The 22,127-nt window shown below is 36.7% G+C and overlaps 1 protein-coding gene across 2 annotated transcripts in view; it reads right to left on the bottom strand.

Annotated features, from left to right (window-relative positions):
- gbe1b (glucan (1,4-alpha-), branching enzyme 1b) overlaps positions 1-22,127 on the bottom strand; it is a 155,251-nt gene that overhangs the window by 121,440 nt on the left and 11,684 nt on the right. For both annotated transcript variants that reach the window (XR_014628575.1, XM_084418074.1), the window contains exons 2-4: positions 8,372-8,541; positions 6,408-6,523; positions 1,126-1,251 (exon numbers count right to left, since the gene is read on the bottom strand). Coding sequence is in view for 1 of the 2 variants with exons in the window: in XM_084418074.1 (XP_084274200.1) it covers positions 1,126-1,251; positions 6,408-6,523; positions 8,372-8,541 (412 nt within the window). In the remaining variant the exon portion in view is untranslated. The remainder of the gene's footprint in view (positions 1-1,125; positions 1,252-6,407; positions 6,524-8,371; positions 8,542-22,127) is intronic.

Below are 22,127 nucleotides of genomic sequence, written 5' to 3'. Positions count from 1 at the left end.
TCTGAGCTTACGACTTTTTTCTCAGAATTGGGAGATGAAACCGTAGAATTCAGAGGGGGGGAAAAGTCAGAAATGCGAGATGTAAACTAGCATGTGTACGTAAGAAAAAGAAAAAAGAAGATTAAAAGTCGCAATTATCTTTTATTTTTATTTTTTGGCGGAAACAAGGTTTCATACTATTTTAACAGGGTCATCTAAATTAAAAATGCATTACATGTACAGAGTTATCCTTAAAGGGGGTATGTGTAAGAATTTATGTATTAATTACTTTTTTAATGCCAATGTGTGATGAGCTTGTAAAGAAACTTAAAAAAAAAAAAAACACGAGACCTTCCGCGACTTTCTATGGTGTCAATGAAACCCACTATGCTGGTATTTATGTGAAGGACTCGGGAAGTCTTTGCCGGTAAAATCAAAAGCATGTGACGTTCACGCACGCTCCTGAGAGCCTCTCATCCGTTCTGAGACTCATGAAATGAATGCTTATACGATGTTCAGGAAAATGCCTATAGAGCCATTCAATTCTGTAATGTCAATGTGTCATTCAAATAAAAGGGTTAAATTCAAACTATAGACTATATAGATCTGGCTATGTGAGACTATAGTCTCAAATATACTTAATATACACTATCATAACGGTGTCATTTTAATTACATCATCTGTCAGCATGATGCCGGTGAATCGCAGAGCTGGTTCAAAAATATCCATATCTCTATGATCAGATGCTTTCTTAGCTGCTGTTTTTTCACCGCTGTCATTGTTATTGAGAGGAAAGCGTGCAGCACATATTTACATGTAAACATCACTCTCAGCAGAGTGGAAAGCACGGGATGTTTGTTAACAGTATATCGCTGTAAGGTATTTCCAGCTTCGTTTTACTTCTTAGAAAACAACGAAAAAGAACTTCGCCTTGAGTATATCATGTCCTTGAATCACGTTCACTCTCTTGTACGTTACGTGTGCATGCAGTTCACTTAACAGCCACCGGTGTCGCTAATAACAAGTGTTTCTGAATTCTACATATAGCCCCTTTAAACAGAAGGGTCGAAACTCAGAACTCATGATAAGTTAACTACAAAACAAAAGGTTGTGGCACACCGACGCTGCGGGGAAATAATCACTTACAATGTAAGGTTGAGGAGGGTCCCAATGTACCCAATCATAGATGACGGCCTTCTCATGCTGGGTCACATACTTTGCCCAAGGAGAGATTCGGTAGAGTCGCTCACCGGCTCTGGTGTGAATCACCACCTGGGAAGAGAGACAAATGAAGGATGAAACGGCAAGGGCACACAGAGAGGGTGAGGACATGGGCACAAGCAAAGGGTGCAGGGTAATGCCGGTAAGAGAAAATGTGTTTACAGCTGCCAGAGAGCAGGGATAAAGGGCCAATCTCATGGAGAAAGGTCACACAGTCCAAGCAAAGAGGACATTTGAGTGCAGTCTGACCGCTGGAGGTGAAAGAGGTTTTGTGCAGAAAAAAATATGACTTTTGAATTGATTGCATTGAAAAAACCTTGTGGCAACAAGCAGCTTCTGAAAGGTTTACGATCATTTTTAAAAGGGAAAACTGCATGGTTATCGATTTGATAACCAATTTAATTTAATAACCATAGAAAAGTCAAAGTGTGGCAATAAACGTGCAGCGTTCTGGTAAACACATTTGTGTTTGCTTATATTTTTTACTTGGCACTTGCTTTAAAGGCATATACATACAAACTTGAAAGAGTAACATGAATAATAGATCAAACGCTTTCTGTTTTAACCAATATGCCCTAGATTACAACTATAGACAGGGAGAGCAGGAAAGATTACGTGGGAACTGATGTTTGCACCAGTGTTTAAAGCAACAGCTCCCTCATAAATAAAAAGTATGTCACAATTTATTCAGTTATGTTTTTTTTTTTTTTTTTTTTAACTCTATGATTTTTGTAAGAACCCAAAATTAGATGTTTAGCAGAATGTCAGTGCGGTTCTTTTCCATACAATGAAAGTGAATGGGGACTTGGGCTGTAAAAACCCAAAAATGACAAAAAGCACCATAAAAGTTCCTATTTTTATGATGCTTTTTCTGAGCTGTGATCAATTTATGTTTCAATGTATGGAAATCAGCGACAAGGCATTCTGCTAAATAACTATTGATGGTCCACAGAAGAAAAAAAACTGCGATATGGGTTTGGAATGTCATGAGAGTGAGACATTTTTTGAATTTTTATTTTTGACCTTTCGGCGTCACTGAAGTGATGTGTAACCATGTCCAAAAATGTTTATTATGCTACACTGTGTTTTCCTCACAGAGAAGATGATTTCTAGGGCTGTCTGAAATAAAGCTATTAGCCTGCACAAAACCATTGATCAGAAACGGAAAGGGTCATTTAATCCTCTGTGTACTATTGGCAGTGTTATTTATAGGCTGAAGCAAAACTATTCACTCGCAGATATTAAAAACTCATCACGTGTCCCAGATTAGACTACAGAAGCAATCCTTTCTAAAGGGCATTCGAAGGCAGCGTGTGAATTTAATGTCAGAGTGTGTTTTTCCATTGATCTGTACAGTTGTAGAGGTGCACCAGATGTGGCGGCACCGGATTTATAGACGCCAGGAACGTGTGCCATTCACAATTGAAAACGGTTTGCAAAAACCAATGTATAATATCATATCATATCATATCATATCATATCATATCATATCATATCATATCATATCATATATCATATAGCCAAAAAAGTCGCTGTTTGGATTTAAATAGGCAAATGCTTAAGAGTCTATGATTGGATCATTATTGCAGTGATTATTATGTTTCTATAATATGATTCACATCATGACCATATTTCAGGATGACAATGTCAAGATTCACAAGGCTTGTGAAAGAAGAATTTATAGTCTTTTTCTGTGAAAGAAATGATGAAAGAATGGTTGAGAGGAGCATGAGGAATCATTTTCACACATGAATTGGCACCTCTGAGCCCAGACCTTAAATTCATTAAAAGTCTTCCATCAAGAGGTGCATCAATTTTTGGTCAAGCTCTTGTATTGACAATGCAAGAGTCCAGCACTCTATAAAGTCTCCTCCAGCACATCCCAAAGACTTTCAATGAATTTAAGTTCTGGACTCAAGAGGTGCTAATTCATGTGTGAAAATTATTCTTCATGCTCCTCCCAACCATTCTTTCACAGTTTGAGCCTGATGAATCTAGACATTATCATGCTGGAATATGGTCATGATGTGTCTTCCTCTTCCTACATGGAGTGTGAAGCTTTTCATTTCTTAAACAATCATCAATTAGGGTTAGAAGAACTGATGCCAAACATATAACATGCTAGAAAAATAATAATCACTGCAATAATGCAATCCAATCATAGACACTTAGGCATTTGCCTATTTATATCCAGACAGCAACTTTTTTTTTGGCTGAGTAATGTAATTTGATTTTTTTTAAATGCAGCCTTGGTGAGCATAAAAGACTAATATACTGTATTCAGAATTTTGCTCAAACCTAAAAGGCAACAAACAAAAACAAAAACAAAAAAAAACAGCCAGAGGCACTCCGTTTCCAGCCCGCTTTCTAAACAAGAGCCTGAAAACAGCGGGGAGTACTAGTCTACGGTCTAACTTACTCAAAGTCACTCTCCTCTTCCCTCCCCGCAGCCGCGCACAGTCACACGACTGTCAGTACGGGAGCGCGGATCGATAACAGAGCATCTCTCACCGTGTGAATGCACCCCGGGGAGCTCTCCATCCTGAGTCTTCCTATCTCTCTCTTTCCCAGGCCAAAAAGCAAATGGATCATTTGATGGTCCCCTCCATAAGCTGCCAGCAAGAGGTAATGACAGAGCCATTGGCACCTGCCGGTGACCTACAGAGGAGCGTCCCAGTGGGGCTCAATCATTAGCCGGCTCTTCACCCGAGGACATGCAGGAGAGCCAAACCGCCACACCACGGGTTTGCCAGTTTATATAATTACTGAGAAAAGAGTGCTAGAATGGACAGATGCTGAGCCAGACAGACTGATGGAGATAAAATAGCAGAAAATAGCAGACACACGGTGTCAATGAAAGCAGGGTGAGGCGGAGGATAAATGGATGATGACTAAACTCTTACTGAGTTCATTTAATGTCTGTCACTTTGCTGTACTGTCCAATTAGGGTCCAGTCGCAGGTTTACTGAGAACATTTACTGGCCGTGAAATTGTGCTTTGCATTATTTTGATTAAAGAATATATTTCTGTCCCTTTGATAACGAAACTTTCCTTGTAAACTACTATTCAAACGTTTTGGATCAGTAAGATTTTTAGATAACATGAACTAACAATGGACAACATTTATTAATCTTAATGTTAAATCTCAACATTTACGAACATTTTTAAGATAAGAAATAATCTGTTAATATTAGTTATTGGACTGTGAATTAACATGAACATTTTATCATTTATATTTGTTAACAAATGAGACCTTATTGTAAAATGTTACCTTTTTTTTTTCTTATTCAGCAAGGATGCAATAAATTGTTCAAAACTGACATTAAAGATATTTACATTGTTACAAAGGATTTCCATTTTAAACATTTCATTAAATAATCCTGAAAAAAAAAAAAAAAAATGAAACAGCACAACTGTTTCCATCTTTAATAATAATAAATAATGTTTTTGAGCAGCAAATCAGAATATCAGAATGATTTCTGAAGAATCGTGTATCAATGAAGAGTAATGATGCTGAAAATTCAGCTTTGCATCACAGGAATAAATTATATTTTTCAAAATGTATTAAAAACAGAAAACAGCACTTTTAAATTGTAATACATTTATTTACAATTAATAAGTTTGATATGAATATTTTCATTTTTGGTGGCTTCATGCAAGAAATATTCCATATTTGTGTCACCATCTAGTTAAACGTCTGATATTTAGTTTTTAATTTGGTTAAAGTTGTGTAGTAGACCGTAGTAGTAGTAGTTGTTTTACAGTCAAGGCTTAAACCTAGTCCTAGACTAAAATGCATGTTTCAGCTGTTTTAACTGAATTAAGGCACATTTATAAAAGTTACTTAAATGTCCTAATTGAACTAAGGCCTAATCCTGGCTTAACCTAAGCCCTGTCTGTGAAACCAGGTCTTAATGTCATGAATTTAGTCAACAGGTGCATAAAATACCCTAAAAGACCCATAACAACACAAGGTCTATCCTAAACCTGAGGCGTGAATCAGAAAGAATAGGACAGTCCAATTCCTGCATAATTAAATTCTGACTGGACCACTTTTCACCGGAAACATAATCCAGTTGACACTCAACTCATCCGAGTCCAGTCTCGGGGCCTGAACTGGGACAGGGCCAAGCTCTGCATCTGGTTCTTATCGTTTGGAGCCTGACCCAAGGAGACAACAGGAACAAAGCAACCAGAAAAGCAGCCTTTGCCCAGTGAGTGGCACCTACCTGTCATCAATCAAGCCTCTAACCAGCGTGTCACACAACATAATACACAGAAGCGGAAGAGGCTGTAATGGCTTTGTACACTGATAGATTGGAAATTAATCTCAGCTAGATGTCCAGAATTGGATCTATAAAGTCCTGCAGGGATGACGTATTTTTGTAGGCCAAATAGACCGGCACCTCCGGTTTAATGCCTGAAATAATACGTGATACCGGATGACGTAATTAAATAATTGTACACAAAATATTGATTTGAGTTTTAATATTTTATTAGCTCACCAAACGCTATACATCCACGAAGAAAACAAGACTTCAGTTACCCGGATGAGCCGGTGTTATCAGTTTTTACTGGTTGTTATCGGGAAATAACACGCTGCTGGATGGCGCGATTGACCAATCAGAATCAAGTATTCCACAGAGCCGTGTAATAACAAAGATTATTAAATGTATTGCTTACTGTTAGTTGATGTAACTAATAGAACCTTATTTTAAAGTGTCACCAATTTTTGCCATTGACCCAATGGCCTAGGTGATGGAAAGTAGCAGAGCAAGTTATTACATTTTGATGCAATATTACAAAGAAATATATTTTGTTCTTTAGAACATGCACAGATGAATCGTTCTCAATAATACCAGGAATGTGTGTTAAAGTAAATTCAGCTTGTTGACTTTAATGGGAACGTACAACCTATAACTGAGTGAAGAGTCGGATTGGCTTCAATTTGTTTAAAATTAAAGCTCTGTGTTTAAACCTCATGGGTGTGAAACACCAAATTGGAATGGCGTTATTAAAAACATACGCTGCTGAAAAGCTTCAAATGGCTTGAAAGTCACAGCTGTTCCTGTGGCTTTAACATTGACACGCCATCCATAAAAAGGGTGAATATTAAATCCATCTTGACAGTGCATAAAGGCTTCATAATACCTCAGCGCCTCGTTCAGGCTAATGAAGTAAACAAACCAGATAATGTGTCTGCTCACCTTCAGCTTGGAGTTATGAGTGACAGCAGGTGTTTTGTCCTCTTTTGGGGGCATGTGCAGCTCCCATTTCCCAAACTCCTTTTTAGTGTAGGGATGCGAAAAATTATTCCAGTCATCTATTAAAAAGAAAGAGTTACAGTTAAAAACTTCCCCTGGTCAATACATAATATTATCTAAACTAGATTTTGACATTTTGTGATGAAAAGGTGAGTAGTTCTAGTCTGTGCAAAACTTGCAAAACAGTGTGATGCGTTTGGTAAGATGTTACAAGTGATTTTTAGTGTGTCGCTCTGATATTGCTAAGGTGAATCATTGCTAGGGAAAGGAAAAAAGACCAAAAAAGTTTGACTAATCAATTGGTTTGTCATTTTCATTGAGTTTTTGAGCCTCTAACTTAAAAATAACCATTGAAACGCCCAACGTATAAAGTTGGGCCAGATTGATTCCAGTTAATTCTAACTTCAGTGACTAGCCTAATTTGACACCATTTACAAAATGGTGGCAACTAAGAGAGGGTTGAATTGGTTTTCAAGGTGCAAACTGAGATGACTTTGTTTATGTTGTTGCAAACATATCTAGTAACTAAAGTACAATTAAATTAATTTAACAATCTAGATAATCTAGTCAACTTCTGTTCATTTCATCGTCTGCCTAGCATAGGTTTAAACGCTTATAAAAATACAATTTCTTTATACAGAAATTATAAGGTGGATAAATGTAAATGGTTTAACAATGAAGAAAAGATCACATGATTATATTTTATATAAGCTTTGTTTCTTTTCTTTACTTATTAATGTATACTGTCTATTTTGTGTTACATTTTCATTCTTGTTTTATTTTATTTTAAATGGTTATATTAGGGTTAGGGGCTCTTTTAAACCCTAACCCTAGTATGAACAATAGTAATAATGATGCATATCTATTTGCTGTCTAATTTATCGCATATTCTCAACAACAACTAAAAATCATTTGTTTATTCACAAAAGCAATGTAAGTTCTGCCATGTGATCAACGACTACATAATTTGGCCTGCAGTCTGTAAAGTCTGGCTCATTACCACTTTAAGAAAAAACGTGCACTTCCTAATGACTAGAAAAGACAAGCAAATGCCTTGAAATACTGCATTAATGCACTTTCTTGGTGAGAAATCATTATGCCAGACTTCTGACAACAAAAGATTTCAAAAGAAAGGCCCTTAGTGACTGACTGACTGACTGCATTTGGTCTTGTAGGCAATTCAGATAACCTTGAGGGGATTTTTCTTTTTGTCTTAACCTGAACACAACGTTCTTTCATCTAGTTTAAGATGAAAAAAAAATTATCTGTCAAACCGAACAAACAGTCAACTACAAATTGACACAAGGATACATGAATAGGCAGACTAACGCTTGTATGATTTATGAATTCTGCAGTGGAAAAAAATATCAGTACGATAACAAAACTTTCTGAATTATGAATTGTGACAAAGCTGAAAAGTTTATGGCAAAAGATTTAAATGCTCCAATATTTGCACAACACAAAACCTGAAAATAAATTAAATATTTGACCTTATTTACATAAAACTGTGTTGCATTTCAAGCATAGTTATATGTATATGTATTTTAAGTATAAGTATAAGTATGTATGTATATATATATGTATATATATATATATATATATATATATAGTTAAATTAATATTTTACCTTATTATTTACATGCTATATAAAACTGAGCATTGTATTTTAAGAGTATAGTACCATATTTAATATTTAAGCCTTTAAAATGATAAGTCATACACTTGTATATTATGTTTTAAATTGACTAAATATACAAAATCAGAAAATAAATATTTTACCTTATTTACACAAAAACATGTTGTAATGTAAGCCAGTACAGTATAGCTCACTATTGTAAGCAATTAAAATGATCACTATTGATGTGCAGAGTCATATACACGTGATTTTAGAATGAGAAAAGACGTACTGAAGTCTCCAGTGAGGAACAGAGCCTCGGCGGCCGGGGCCCACTCCTTAAAGAAGAGGCTGTTGTCTGGCATCCGCTGTACTCCGTAACTGTTATAGCTGCTTGTGAACTGATCAAAGCCACCTTCGGACTCCTCAAGAAGAGCGAGCTGCTTCTCAAACAGCCCATACCTTCCAAAACAAAGCAGAGGAAAACTTCTCAACAAACATGGACAGAAAAATACAGAATCAATCTGCTATATCTCACACAAGTTCCACAACACTAAACATTTAACATGCTATAGTAAATATATCATACCATAAAGATGCTAGGGGTGAAATACAAAACAAGTATAACCCTAATACAAAAGAAAACCAACTAAAAGAAATGTGAAAGGCCGTTAACCAAATTATTTTGCATTCAAGAGCTTAAACTGAATTATTTAAAAAGTTTATATTTTATACTATTATATACGCCTCCTATTGAACATCCCCTTGGCAGAAGAACCACATTTACCCTCAGGATCGCCTTTGAAATTTCAAAGTTGAGTTTGCATTTGAAAACAGTCGCCCACTCATGTATATTGATGGAGAATGCCATTGACCTGGCATCTTTGACACACAACATTACATCACCCGGAGACACTAAACACCTAGGCACGCATCCTGTTCTTTGACTTCACTTCTGTTTTCAATATCATCCACCTTCTTAAACAGAAATATGGGCATCAAGCCAGCCGAAAGCTGCCGCCTGTTCGATTTTTTACAAGGCAGATGAAGTTCACCTCCCACCTTCTGGCCATCAACAAAGGTGTACCACAAGGCTTTGTACTCCCCCCGCTTCACTTTTTCTTGTTCACAAATTTGCAAGCTTCACATGAATGCAAAGAAGCACCGGCTGTATGATGGTACAATAGTATATACATCTAAATGGTACAAATGTGCCAATTTTGCAATCCATGCTAGATATTTCAGATGTTTTTATTATTTTTTTTTTAACTCAGGTGTTTTACTATTTGAGGAAGTTGCTTTTGCACTGGTGCCAAACTTATCAATTTGTAATGTAATATGAATCTTTTGATTTGCATCCATAAAGTAGGCTATAATCTAATGATTTAATAGTACCTTCCATTTGTAAAGCATTGTGGTTAATTTGGGTTACTAAAAATGGGCATTGCCAAATGACTATAATATAAAAATAACTATTTTATACATGTATACACACACTACCGCTTTTTCCATTACCGCATGCATTAAATTGGTCAAAAGTGAAAGAAAAGACATTAATAATGATGCAAAAGATTTGTATTTTAAATAAATGCTGTTCTTTAGAAATTTCTATTAATCAGAGAATTCTGAATATGATATATCACGGTTTCCACAAAAATATTAAGCAGCACAACTGTTTTTACCATTGATAAAAAATATATATCTTGAGCAGTAAATCAGCATATTACAATGATTTCTGAAGGATCGTGTGACACTGAAACCTGGAGGAATGATGCTGAAAATTCAGCGTTGCATCACAAAAATAAGTTACATTTTAAAATAGAAAACAGTTATTTTAATTTGTAAAACATTTCACAATATTATTGTTTTACTGTATTTTTGATAATATAAATGCATCCTTGGTGAGCTTGATGATACTTCTTTCAAAAATCTTACCGGCCGCAAACCTTTGAACGAGGTAGTGTATGGATACCGTGATATAAAATTAAATTGCTCATACTGTGTTAAAAGATTTATCTAACTCTTCAGCACAGCCCCTGAAAATAAAGCACAACATCAGCTAGAAGGGTATAAATCAATCACCCTATGTGCTAACAATAAGCTTTTATTTTTTAATCAAAAAAGTAAACTTTTTCTTTTATCCCAGATCTCAAACTCTCCAGCCAACAATTTGCAATAACAGGCAACTTACAAGTCCTAGGCATCCCTATCTGTTGCTCTTTAAAATGTCAAATGAACACACACCATCTCATCAGAAAGACACATTAGACATGATCTTCCTCAGACAAATCAAGGAAGTTTGGGGTCAGTCAACACCTCCTTGTTCAATTCTGCACAGCTATTATTGTGAAAGCGAGTGCGAGTGTGAGTCAGTGTGAGTGTGAGTGTGAGTAGCACAGACAAGCTAACAATGAAAAACCTGGGACACATTGCTGAGAACTGCTGTCAAGTTACCAACTGCCCTCTTCCACAACTACTTCGTTAAAAACAAATAATTGAAAAGTATCATGAAAATAATGTTTATTAAATCATGTCACAATGCAGCAAAAACACAGGCTTATTTTTTATTCATTTATTTTAATTTTAATTTTGTGGTGAAATGTGAAATGTTTTTGTAAGATTTAACTGTTCAATCTATATTTTGTATAGAATTGAGTTATATAGACAAGCTAAATTAAAACCATTTACCCAACCCTGGGTCATTACAGATTATATTCTATTATATTCTATATATTGTGTAAAAGGGCACATCATAGTATGTGAAAACATGAGCCGAAAACGGCTGCCCATCAACAGCACAAAGGCAAAAGTCTGCCTAACATCATTTAAGGTATTTCAAAGCTTAAAAGAAACAAGCTCATGAGTTTTTACTCAAGTTTATTTCCGTACAACCAATATTTCTGTTCCACAGCTCTACATTAAAAGTGACTTAACATCTGCTTTTAAAACGGAGATGATCTCAACACATTTGAGAACACATTATGGCAAATTCTCACTCTTCAAAACAATCGATAGCATTTAAGATCCCCTTTGCCACCTGCTGCTTATTAGATTCCCTGGCTGGATGAAGTCGCTACAAGAATTAAATGCAGAAGCTAAACAGCTAAGCTCTCAGCGGTCTCGTCTGTCTAATGCCTACGGCATTCACACACAGGGCGATTTTCTGCGATAAAACAACTGGAAGTCATTCGTTTTCAATGAGAGTTGCCGATTTACAGCATGACCAACATTTATGCACGAAACTTTCTGCAAATGAGCGCCAACTACCAATATAGCCTAATATAGCTGGATGCTGGGCTGCACGATATTGAAAAGAATAAACATATAAACTGATTTTTGATAAATATATATTTCTGATATATATATATATATATATATAAAAACTATTTTTGAAGAAAAAAAATTCTGGAGTGAGATGGTTAAGTTTGTCTGCATAAAAAATTAAAAAATAAAAAAAAAACCTTTTGCTCTGAGGACTATTTTTAATGGCAAAATCCTTTATGGACTGAACGATTTAGGAAATGCTTTACTGTAATAAAAAAAAAAAAAAGATTGGTTTACATTTTACAAAAATATTATTTAAGTCTTTCTTTCTACTTCAAAATTTTAATTCAGTTACTTTCTGTTTGTAACCATTTCTAAAATCTACTAGCAATTTCTGAGTGAAAGTTGGCCCTGCACCATATTTAAAAAATGTTTAACTTGCTGGAGATGTTGATGGTGAAGAAGAAGAAAAAGCTCTTGGATGATGCCCGAGGATAAAGAGGGCAAGCTGTTCCAGTCTGCATAGCCAAAATCTGTCAGCATCTTCACTGTAAACTTTAAACCTGATGAGCTGACAGGCCTGGCATGGTCAGACAGAACCCTTTGGGCTTGTTCATTTAGGTCCCAGACACCTTCAAAACAAATGTCCGATGACAGTGTTTGATTTTCTGAATTCATTTTGAATAAATTTGATGTTGCTTAAAACGTGCTCTCTGAATGAATGGACCCCAGGCTCACTTGTGGTAGCCTATATTTTTCCCCTAGGAATGTGGTAAACTACATATTCATTGGCTCTTGCTTGAGGCTGGTTGTATGGGGAGAGGTGTGAAAAAATAGATATTATTGCCAATGGACAGGCAGTTTTCACATGGAAGATGACAAACTGTTGGGGTGCAACTGACAGATTTTAATAAACAGACTAAATAAATACAATTTAAAATAACACAAAATTATCATAGTCCTTTGAATAAAACATTGACCTAAAGATTATCCATAATAAGAAGAATATTTCTCACAGCAGTTAATTTGAAGTCTAACAGTAAATTAAATGTACTGTGTAAGTTAAGTTTGTGGATTCACATAAAGCAAAGCTTGTGTAGTAGTGAGGCTGAAAAAGGACAAATTCAGAGACACACCAGACCAAGAGAGGGTTTCACTGTGCTGTCAGTCTAACTGTTACGGAGTACACTAAAGCGGAGCACGCTGTCGGCATGCTAAAACTCACTCTGAAAACTCTCTCAAATGTATCCTCTGTAGATCACAGCCACAAGAAATCACACAATGAACAAAAGTATAACAAAATAAATCACAAACTAAATATACACTAAATGTTGTAGAACAAAATGTCACAAGTCAAGAATGAATTCGTCATGACAAACTTGTAACAAAAAGGTTTGATTTGTTAGCATACCTTATGCATTAGGCATCACTTATTAATCTAGATTAATGTTAAAGCTACAATATGCAAGAATTTTTTGCCTCTAGAGGGTGCTACATTCCAAACAACAACAACGGCGTAGCTTGATGACGATGTGAAGGAGCGTGGAATGATGGGAACTGTCGTTTTAAACTCCACCGTGGATGTAAATCAGTCAGACGGGAATCGAAAAATCATGTTCATGGATGAGGCTAAGTTCTTTTTTTATAATGACATGCTTTTTGTGGCGAGGGGGGCGTGGTTCAGCGCGGTCTGTAATGGGAGAGAGAAGAGACGAGCAAGTAGGTCAAGTGCAAATGACGAACACCTGTGTCTTATTGCCGTGATCCGCGTGGAGAGACCGCTTTTAAGCCGCGCGCTGGAACGAGAGAGAGACTGAAGAGAAAATTGGACGCAGAGAAAGAAAACCGGTGGATCCGAGCTCTCATTTTTGAACTGTTTTGTGCCGTCGCGGTTGCCACGGTGAATGCGCGTTGTGCGCGACTTTTGTTTGTTTTGCTTTATTTTAATAAAGTACGAGTCCCAGTCACGCCGACCCCTGTCTTCTTCCTTCCTGACTCGTGAACCTCATCACACTTTTATTTCATTAAAATAAATTAACCGCAAGAAAAGTAAGGTTTAATACTAAATTGGTTATCATAGATGTTACTGTATGTCGAATTCATTGTTGTGATAACGCGGCGCAGTTTTACGTGTTCTAAACAATTGTTGTAAAAGTATATTCGAACATACCCACATCATTTGCCAAAATACTGATTAATCTTTATGTATAACACATGCTATATTTATTTACATGGCCATAAACACCAGACGTGATAAACAATGTCAATAAACTAAACACAAATCTAAAGCAATAATACTTCCCTTACATAAACATAACTATTACCGAATGCTACATTAGGAAAATATAAAATTAAGCATGCTTTGTCGACAGAACCAGCTGCAATCGGTAAAGAAAAATTGTGTTCCATAACGACTGCACGAAACAAGCTAACGTCTGTTGCTTGATAGACGCTACAACTACAACTTCCGCATTTGTCCAGGACTCCACGCAGTACGAGCGGAAACCGAGGGTAACGCGGATATGACGCAATTGACTGGCGACTCCTTGGTTAAAAATCGCAATTTTCTCACGATTTTAAAATAGTTGGAAACATTTGGGATATTGTAAGTAATCAACTTAACAAAATATATAACACTGGCCTATTTTAATGCAAAATTCTTGCATATTGTACCTTTAATTAAAAAAACTACTATTGTTCATTGTTAGTACATGATCAAAGGTTTGCAGTCAGTACCATTTTTGAATATATTAATACTTGTATTCAACAAGGACACACTAAATTGATCAAAAGTAGCAGTAACAATTTACATTTACAATTTTATTTTTATTAAAGATTTATATTTCAAATACATGCTGTTTTTATTTACTTTCTATTCATCAAAGAATCAGAAAAAAAAATATGACGGTTTAAACAACAATATTAGGCTAAATATATTAAAATAGAAAATTCTTCACAATATTACTGTAGTTTTGATCAAATAAATGCAGCCTTGGTGAGCTTAAGAGACTTCTTTCGAAAATGGATGTGCCTCAAATGTATAATTAACATTGATCAAGATACATAAATGCTGTGATTGTTCATCATTAATTCATAACACCTCACGAATTAAAGTAAGCCTTCATGTAAAGCTGTACCGTCAAACTTGGCTGTTCATCAATGAATTCATTGTCATTTGAGATCATAGCGAGGCCAGTTAATCTCTGGCATTTGGTTTTAAAGTTAAGCCTTTTCAAAGTTTCTCTCATGGATCACTTTAACATGCACAGAAATATTATGATATGAATACAAATGTGCTCATATTCGGTCAGTGTCAAACTCATATTTTTTGGAGTGGAGACTGATTCTTTTTTCTTTTCAAGCATTAAAAGAAATTAACATAAATCAATGCACAGATGGACAGCACTGTAACCGTGTCACATTTAAAAAGGTTACTGGCCTACTAATCCATCCTTCATCCTTGTCTGCTATCATCATGAATGAGAATGGATGATTTGATACAAAAATTCAGCATAATCCGGCCACTTAATTTGGTGTACACGTTTAACTGCTCGTTCATGCGAATAATCAGCCAATCACGTGGCAGCAACTCAATGCATTTAGGCATGTGGGCCTGGTCAAGACGATCTGCTGAAGTTCAAACTGAGCATCAGAATGGGGAAGAAAGATTTAAGTGGCTTTAAACATGGCATGGTTGTTTATGCCAGACTGGTGACAGACTCTACTAGGATTTAGGTTTATCATCTAGGTTTACAGAGAATGGTCAGAAAAAGAGTAAATATCCAGTGAGTGGGAGTTCTGTGGCAAAAATGCCTTGATGCCAGAGGTCAAAGGAGAATTACCAGACTGGTTTGAGCTGATAGAAAGGAAACAGAAACTCAAATAATCACTTGTTTCAACCGAGGTCTTCAAGAGCATCTCTGAACACGTTGAACCTTGAAGCAGATGGGCTACAGCAGCAGAAGACCACACTGGTCTCACAAGTGTCACTCCTGTCAGCTAAGAACAGGAAAATGAGGCTACAATTCGCACGGGCTCACCAAAAATTGGACAATGGAAGATTGGAAAAACATTACCTGGTCTGATGAGTCTCGATTTCTGCTGCGACATTCGGATGGTAGGGTCAGAATTTGTCAAACAACACAAAAGCATAAATCCATCCTGCCTTGTATCAATGGTTCATGCTGCTGGTTGTGGTGTAATGGTGTGGGGGTATTTTCTTGAGACACTTTGGGCCCCTAGCTGAGCATCATTTCAACACCACAGCCTACCGGAGTATTGTTGCTGACCACATCCATCCCTTTATGACCACAATGTACTGTACCCATCTTCGGATGGCTACTTACAGCAGGATAACAAGCCATGTCACAAAGCACAAAGAATATGACAAGGAGTTCTCTATACAAATGGCCTTCACAGCCATCAGATCTCATTCCAGTAGAGCACCTTTGGGATGTGGTGGAACGGGAGATTTGCATCATGGATCCGACAAATCTGCGACAAATGTGTGATGCTATCATGTCAATATGGATCAAAATCTCTGAGGAATATTTCCAGCACCTTGTTGAATCTATTCCTCGAAGAATTAAGGCATTCTCATGCTCTCATGTTAAGAGCAAACCGCAGACAATAGTGTGAAAAAGAATGTGCACATTGCAGTTTATTCAAATGGTTACTTAAATAAATATTACAATAACTCTACAGTTAGCTTTACCTCATTTCATGTGCCCATATTATACTATTTTAAATGTTCCTAATTTTGTTTTGAAGGTCTCATACTACAACAGTTTACATGTCTCACAAACTGCTCTGAGACAAGAAGGTTGAGGATCTGTGTTTCAAATGCTGTTTTATTGAAAGGATAATCCACAATCGTAGTCGAAAACAGGCAAGAGGTCAGAGCACCAGTCCAATCAAACAAACAAATCCAAAGGGTGAGACAGGAACGGGAAAACCAGGACACAGGCAGATATCAAAAACCAGGAACATTGAAAACACTCAGAGATGCAGTGTAAACAACTAACAAGACCTAGTGAAGAGTGACTGAATTAACCAGGTTTATATAGGCAGAAACTAACAAGCAACAGCTGAATACAATCATGGCTGATAGTCTGGGCAGTGGGTTATGGGTAATGCAATCTTTGCTAGAGTGATAATAGTCTGAGGTGGAGTACCCTCTGATGGTAATCAAGGGGCACCACTTCCATTTTATAATTTTATAATATCACCTCTTATTTTCCTCACAGCGTCTGAATTGGTTTGATAAAGGATTTGGTCTCTCTAAACCTAACCTTACCGAAAGCCTACTCTTCTCTGATTGGTCAGATGCCCCAGTCTGCATTGATTGGTCTACCGCTTACACAGCATGTGTCAAGAAACCAAGCACCTATTAACATATCTAAATTTCAGTTCCGGATCTTCCTCAGCACTTGATACGAACAGTAAAGATTGGACGCCAGTTTAACCGTATATATTTCAGTCTTTGGAAGTGCAAAGTGGATTTGCTTTTGCTTTAGCGTAGAAAAGAGTGTCTTCTCGACATGTCGACAACCTGAACCAAACTTTTCCAGGCCTCAGCTAAATCTACAGTGTTTGAGGGTCAAAGTAGACGTTGTTCACAGGCAGCCAATGAAGACCACAGGCTGGCATTAAGCAAATGTTACAAACCTACGTAGTTTCATGCTTGAAGTAAGACTGGAATTACTGACGACTCGTTTCAGATTCACAATGGGCTTGGAAGACAATAACTCCATTTACCATACACTTTGTAAAGGGTCTGCAAATTTTCAAATATCAATCACAAACAGTTATATTACACACTAAATGAAATGAAAGGAAATATCCAAAAAAAGAATAATAATAGGGTTACTTTAAATCATACTGCACTTCACGTTTGGACAGCAACATTTCTTCTCCTCTTCTCCGATGACACGCTTACTGGCGCAAGGGGCGGGAGAACCTATCACTCACATGAGATCGACCAATAGGCCTAGCTAATCAAAACTATCAAACCATCCAATCAATTCCCCATGAACAAAATCAAGTCTGCCCTACATTTTTCCTTGTTCGAGAAGCCGTTTTACTCAAATATATGTCACAATAGGGAAGAAAAGACTAATTGCAACTTGTTTCATGCCGACAATAAGAGGGATTGGATTCTGCAAGGCAATCAAATCGTGTGACACCGACCTGAGCTGGGTAAATGAGAACACCAACTTACATGGCCCGTGAAAAGTGATGTTTTTCCCTCTAAAAGGTGTTTAACACTGAATCTGTTTCCCTATTCAACACAACTTCAGTGTATTTGGGACACCCAAAAGGCAAACACGAAAGCAAGCACCTGATAGCTGTACGCAAGAAAATTAATCTGAACCCCTCCCAGTCCATGCCGACTGTCAAACTTCAGCTGCTCTGTGATTATGAGAGTCACTGCCATTACAAGAAATCAGTGTTTGAGGAGCGGAGGGAGGGTTGGCCTACTGCCGCACCATAAGGTACTGATATTCTCCGCATGTCCGCAGGCTCGTGTCCCAGATGATTAGAGTCTAGAGGAGAGATCAGAAACTGCATCTCAATCAGACAGTCAAGGTGACTTCATAGGAAGCTGATTTCCAACACGGTTATTACCAGTACCTGAACGTCAGTGAAATCAGAACTTCAGCACACCTGCTTATTAGTAATAATGAGTGCAAATTGCTAGACTATAGATGTGCTTTCTAAAGCTGGGTGTCTGCTGTGTGGTTTTTATCTGTCCTTTAAGTTTGTTGTTTGTCGCGTTGTACGATATGAGCCCGGTGAGATCTTGCATTAAAGCCGAGGCAGATTGATGGCGTTGACTGAACGGTCAATCATGCCATGTTCTAATATTGCCAACATTGAAATCGCACCACACAAACCCAGCACTTACAGAAAAAAGCTGGCAATGTATTGCCTGGCACAGAAAATGAAACAAAAGTTTGGAGACAGTTGGCTGGGCAAAAGAGGGAATCGGTAGAAATGGCCCGCCGTAGGAGCAGACACATTTTAGGACCGCAACCTAAAATTTCTGACACTGTCAGAAGTTCGTCAGAGGCTACAAACTCAACTCAAAGGCAATTATTTGGCAGTCAATGAGCATGCCATGCTAAGTGATCAAAGTGTGCCCTACAACATAAAATCTGTTACGATTCCCAAAAGTTTGTCTCAGATGACAAAATCATGTCCAAAATCGAAGTGTGCGCCAGTATAAAAACCAATTAATAAGTATGCAGCAGAGTGTAATTTACAGAGGACTGTTCAGCTTTAAAAGACAACTAGTGCCATGAACAGCCTAAAAAAGTTAGTTGTATAATTACCTCAGTTAATTTCGTCAAAATCAAATTAACTTGATCATTCAACTCAAATGATGTTCTATTTATAATACAGCCAGCCATTACTTTTAAATAACAACACTCATAGAATGAGAGCTTCTTAGTATGTTTACTTGTAATCAAATTAAGTACATGATATGCTGATTAATTAATCAAATAGATGAACGTATCCTGATGTCACACAACAAACACCAGTGCTTGTGGTTTCTTTAAAGCTGCTTTTGTTTAGAAAGTGAAATGTATTGACACTAGCCCCATGTTGCAGCAATCAGCTCTAGATTAAGTGCCTCGTTCAAGGGCTTAACCCAATAGTAGGCCAGTATCCCAGAGATCCAAGTATCCAAGATTTGGATTCGAACCAAGATCATTCTGCTTAACCACCTTGAAGCCCTGGCACATTGTGCCAATATCGTGCAGACTACAGAATGTGACCAATTGACCTTCCCAATGTCCCCACAGTTTATTCACTTAGTTTCAACTGTTTTTCTCACAGATGTACAGTCGGCTGAGTAACTGTCAGAGAGAGACTGCTGGGAAATATCAGTCCCAGATGGAGACCAAATCAGACTGCATTTCATGCTCTTTCTGAATCAGCTGAGAGAATGCAATGAGACACAGTCTAGAGAACAGAATGCTGGGTTTTCCCAGCAGTCTTTGTGAAACTGTGTCAAAAGAAAGTTTGAGGTTACTTGAAAGTACTTTTAGAGAAATTAAAAAACAGATGACAAAATATACAAGAACAACTTATGGATAGTTTAATTGTAACCATATTTACCAGATATCACATTACAATATAAACAGTACCAGTAAAGAAAGAAAGAAAGGAAGGAAGGAAGGAAGGAAGGAAGGAAGGAAGGAAGGAAGGAAGGAAGGAAGGAAGGAAGGAAGGAAGGAAGGAAGGAAGGAAGGAAGGAAGGAAGGAAGGAAGGAAGGAAGGAAGGAAGGAAGGAAGGAAGGAAGGAAGGAAGGAAGGAAGGAAGGAAGGAAGATTGAGATCAATCGATCGAATGGCAACTTATGGATAGTTTAAATGTTACCATTTTCACCAGATATCATATTACAATGTAGGCTATACTTTTTCACTTAAAATATATTTTAATATAATTTGATACTTATTTATATATTCTTCATCTTTATAATATAATATAATATATTATAATATAATATAATATAATATAATATAATATAATATAATATAATATAATATAATATAATATAATATAATATAAAAAAAATGCCTTTTGGTAAAAATATTTCCAAAAGACAATGGCATCAATGAAAAATGTAATTTCAGTCCAAATGTCTTTCATTAATGTAGAACTTCACAGAAAGCTAGACCTAGTCTAACATCACCACTCTCTACACTCAGTGGAAAACCTGACTGATATTATTATTTTTGAAATAACGGTGTGCCAAGGTTGCTGTTTACACATTCGAGACCTTGGTATTACTGGGCCTGTCCCAAATGCCACCCTAAGCCCTTGCGGTTGTCCTTTGAGTTCACACTTTGGTGATGCCGCATAGACTGTCGGGTAATAATTCACTGTGAAGTGCACTGAGGTTGCATAGCAGCCACAAGGGAACGCTCATGAGCACCTTTCTGAAACCTAAAAATGGAAAATGGGTCATCTCATGGAATTTACAGACATGCACCAGTCAATGCATGTCCTCAAGTACACTCACTTAATAGAGCACTATGATTTTCAGAATTTACAGTGTAATGTGGAATGTCACAGAATATGGCGACATTAGGATGAATAAATCAAAACTAGGGCTGCACTATTAGGCAAATTGTGATATGTACTACTCTGTGAATCAGGTGGGTCTACTATACCTACTCAACCATGTTAGACGCTCATGATACTGTATAGATTCTCAAAAACACTGTATCGATATTTATATACTTATTTACATCAAGATTCATGTCAGTTGCTTTGGGTTCGGTTTAAACTTGACCACTAGATGGCAGCGCTATCTCAGAACGTAAACTCTGACGCGGAGAAGCGCAAGAGTGCATCGCTAGCATTAGCATTAGCAAACCAAACTCACAACAAGACTAGAATTATACAGAATATAGAATTATACCAGCTCCCGCCACGGTGTTCAGAGCTGAAGTGTAGACCCATTTTGCTTCACACTATAAAGAAACCACTAAGGAGATTGGCAAGAGTCATGTTGTTTGAAAAATAAGCCATGCTAAAATACAATAATCGGAAAACACATTGAATCTAAGATCCCACTTAATAAGATCCCAACGTTGCGGAGCGTTTAGATAGAATAAGTAAATGTATGCTGCACGCTTTCCTCAAAAACAACAAAAAGGACTGCGGTGAGAAAACAATTAACCCTCTGGTGTCCTTCATTTCAGAGTCACACTCAAGACCTTCGGGACCAAATGGTCCGGGAGGGTGGGAATAATATTTATAAAAAAAAAATCATCATTTTTTTTTTTTACTTGTTTTTTATAATATTTTTTCTTTTCTTTTTTGGTGTTTTGAGATAATTTCATGATTTATAATTAATATTTATGCAATAATTATGACCCATTTTTTCCCATTGAATATAATAGAAATTTTTTATATATATGAATTATTTTTTTTATTTTTTTTTTAAAGCTGTATTTCATTTTAGAGTCAAGCCTAGGCCTCATGAAATCAATTTTTTAAATGAGATGGGTGCCATCTGGTGGATACACTGAGCATTTTTATCACGCAATAGCACATTTTTACCACTAGATAGATTTACAGCTTTCTGTAGAAAGGCTTGCGAATTCTAGTGATTTTTGAACATATTTGCCAATTTTTTTTCAGGTTGTTGATTTTAAAATATAATAACAGATTTACAAAGACTATTTTTGTATTTTTTGTTTGTTTGTTTTATACAAAAAAGGTGTTTTCATATTTTTGACAATTTCCCATTCATTTCCTATGGGGGTCATTTTTGACCAAAGAGCAGAAGTGTGACGACCACTTAGCATGCTCGGATCATGACCTCAATATTTTTTGTGTGTTCACATACCTAATACCATAAAAGTCACCTAGTTTCGTAACATTCCGAAGAAGCTGTGATTTTTAAAAATTCAAAATAATTTATGTAATCTGAATTTATTAGTGTGCATGTGTATAAAAGTGTGTTTGTGTGTGTGTGTGTGTGTGTGTGTGTGTGTGTGTGTGTGTGTGTGTGTGTGTGTGTGGATGTGTCTGTTTTGCACTCTTGATGTTTTATAGATTCACCCCTTCACTGTTGTGTGCTTTTTTTCTGGATCGTGGCTGATTTGTAGATTGTATGCACAAAAAAACTCTGTATTTTCACATTTTTGCCAATTTCCCATTCATTTCCTATGGCGGACCATTTGGTCCCGAAGACCTTGAGTGTGACTATTTTTTTTACAACCACTTAGACTATTCAAATCCTGTCGCCAATTTTTTTGGATGT

The sequence above is a fragment of the Rutilus rutilus genome, assembly GCF_951802725.1.
Source record: "Rutilus rutilus genome assembly, chromosome: 9".
Taxonomy (NCBI): domain Eukaryota; kingdom Metazoa; phylum Chordata; class Actinopteri; order Cypriniformes; family Leuciscidae; genus Rutilus; species Rutilus rutilus.
The sequence above is the reverse complement of the archived record's forward strand: the minus strand, read 5'-3'. Positions and strand labels throughout refer to the sequence as shown.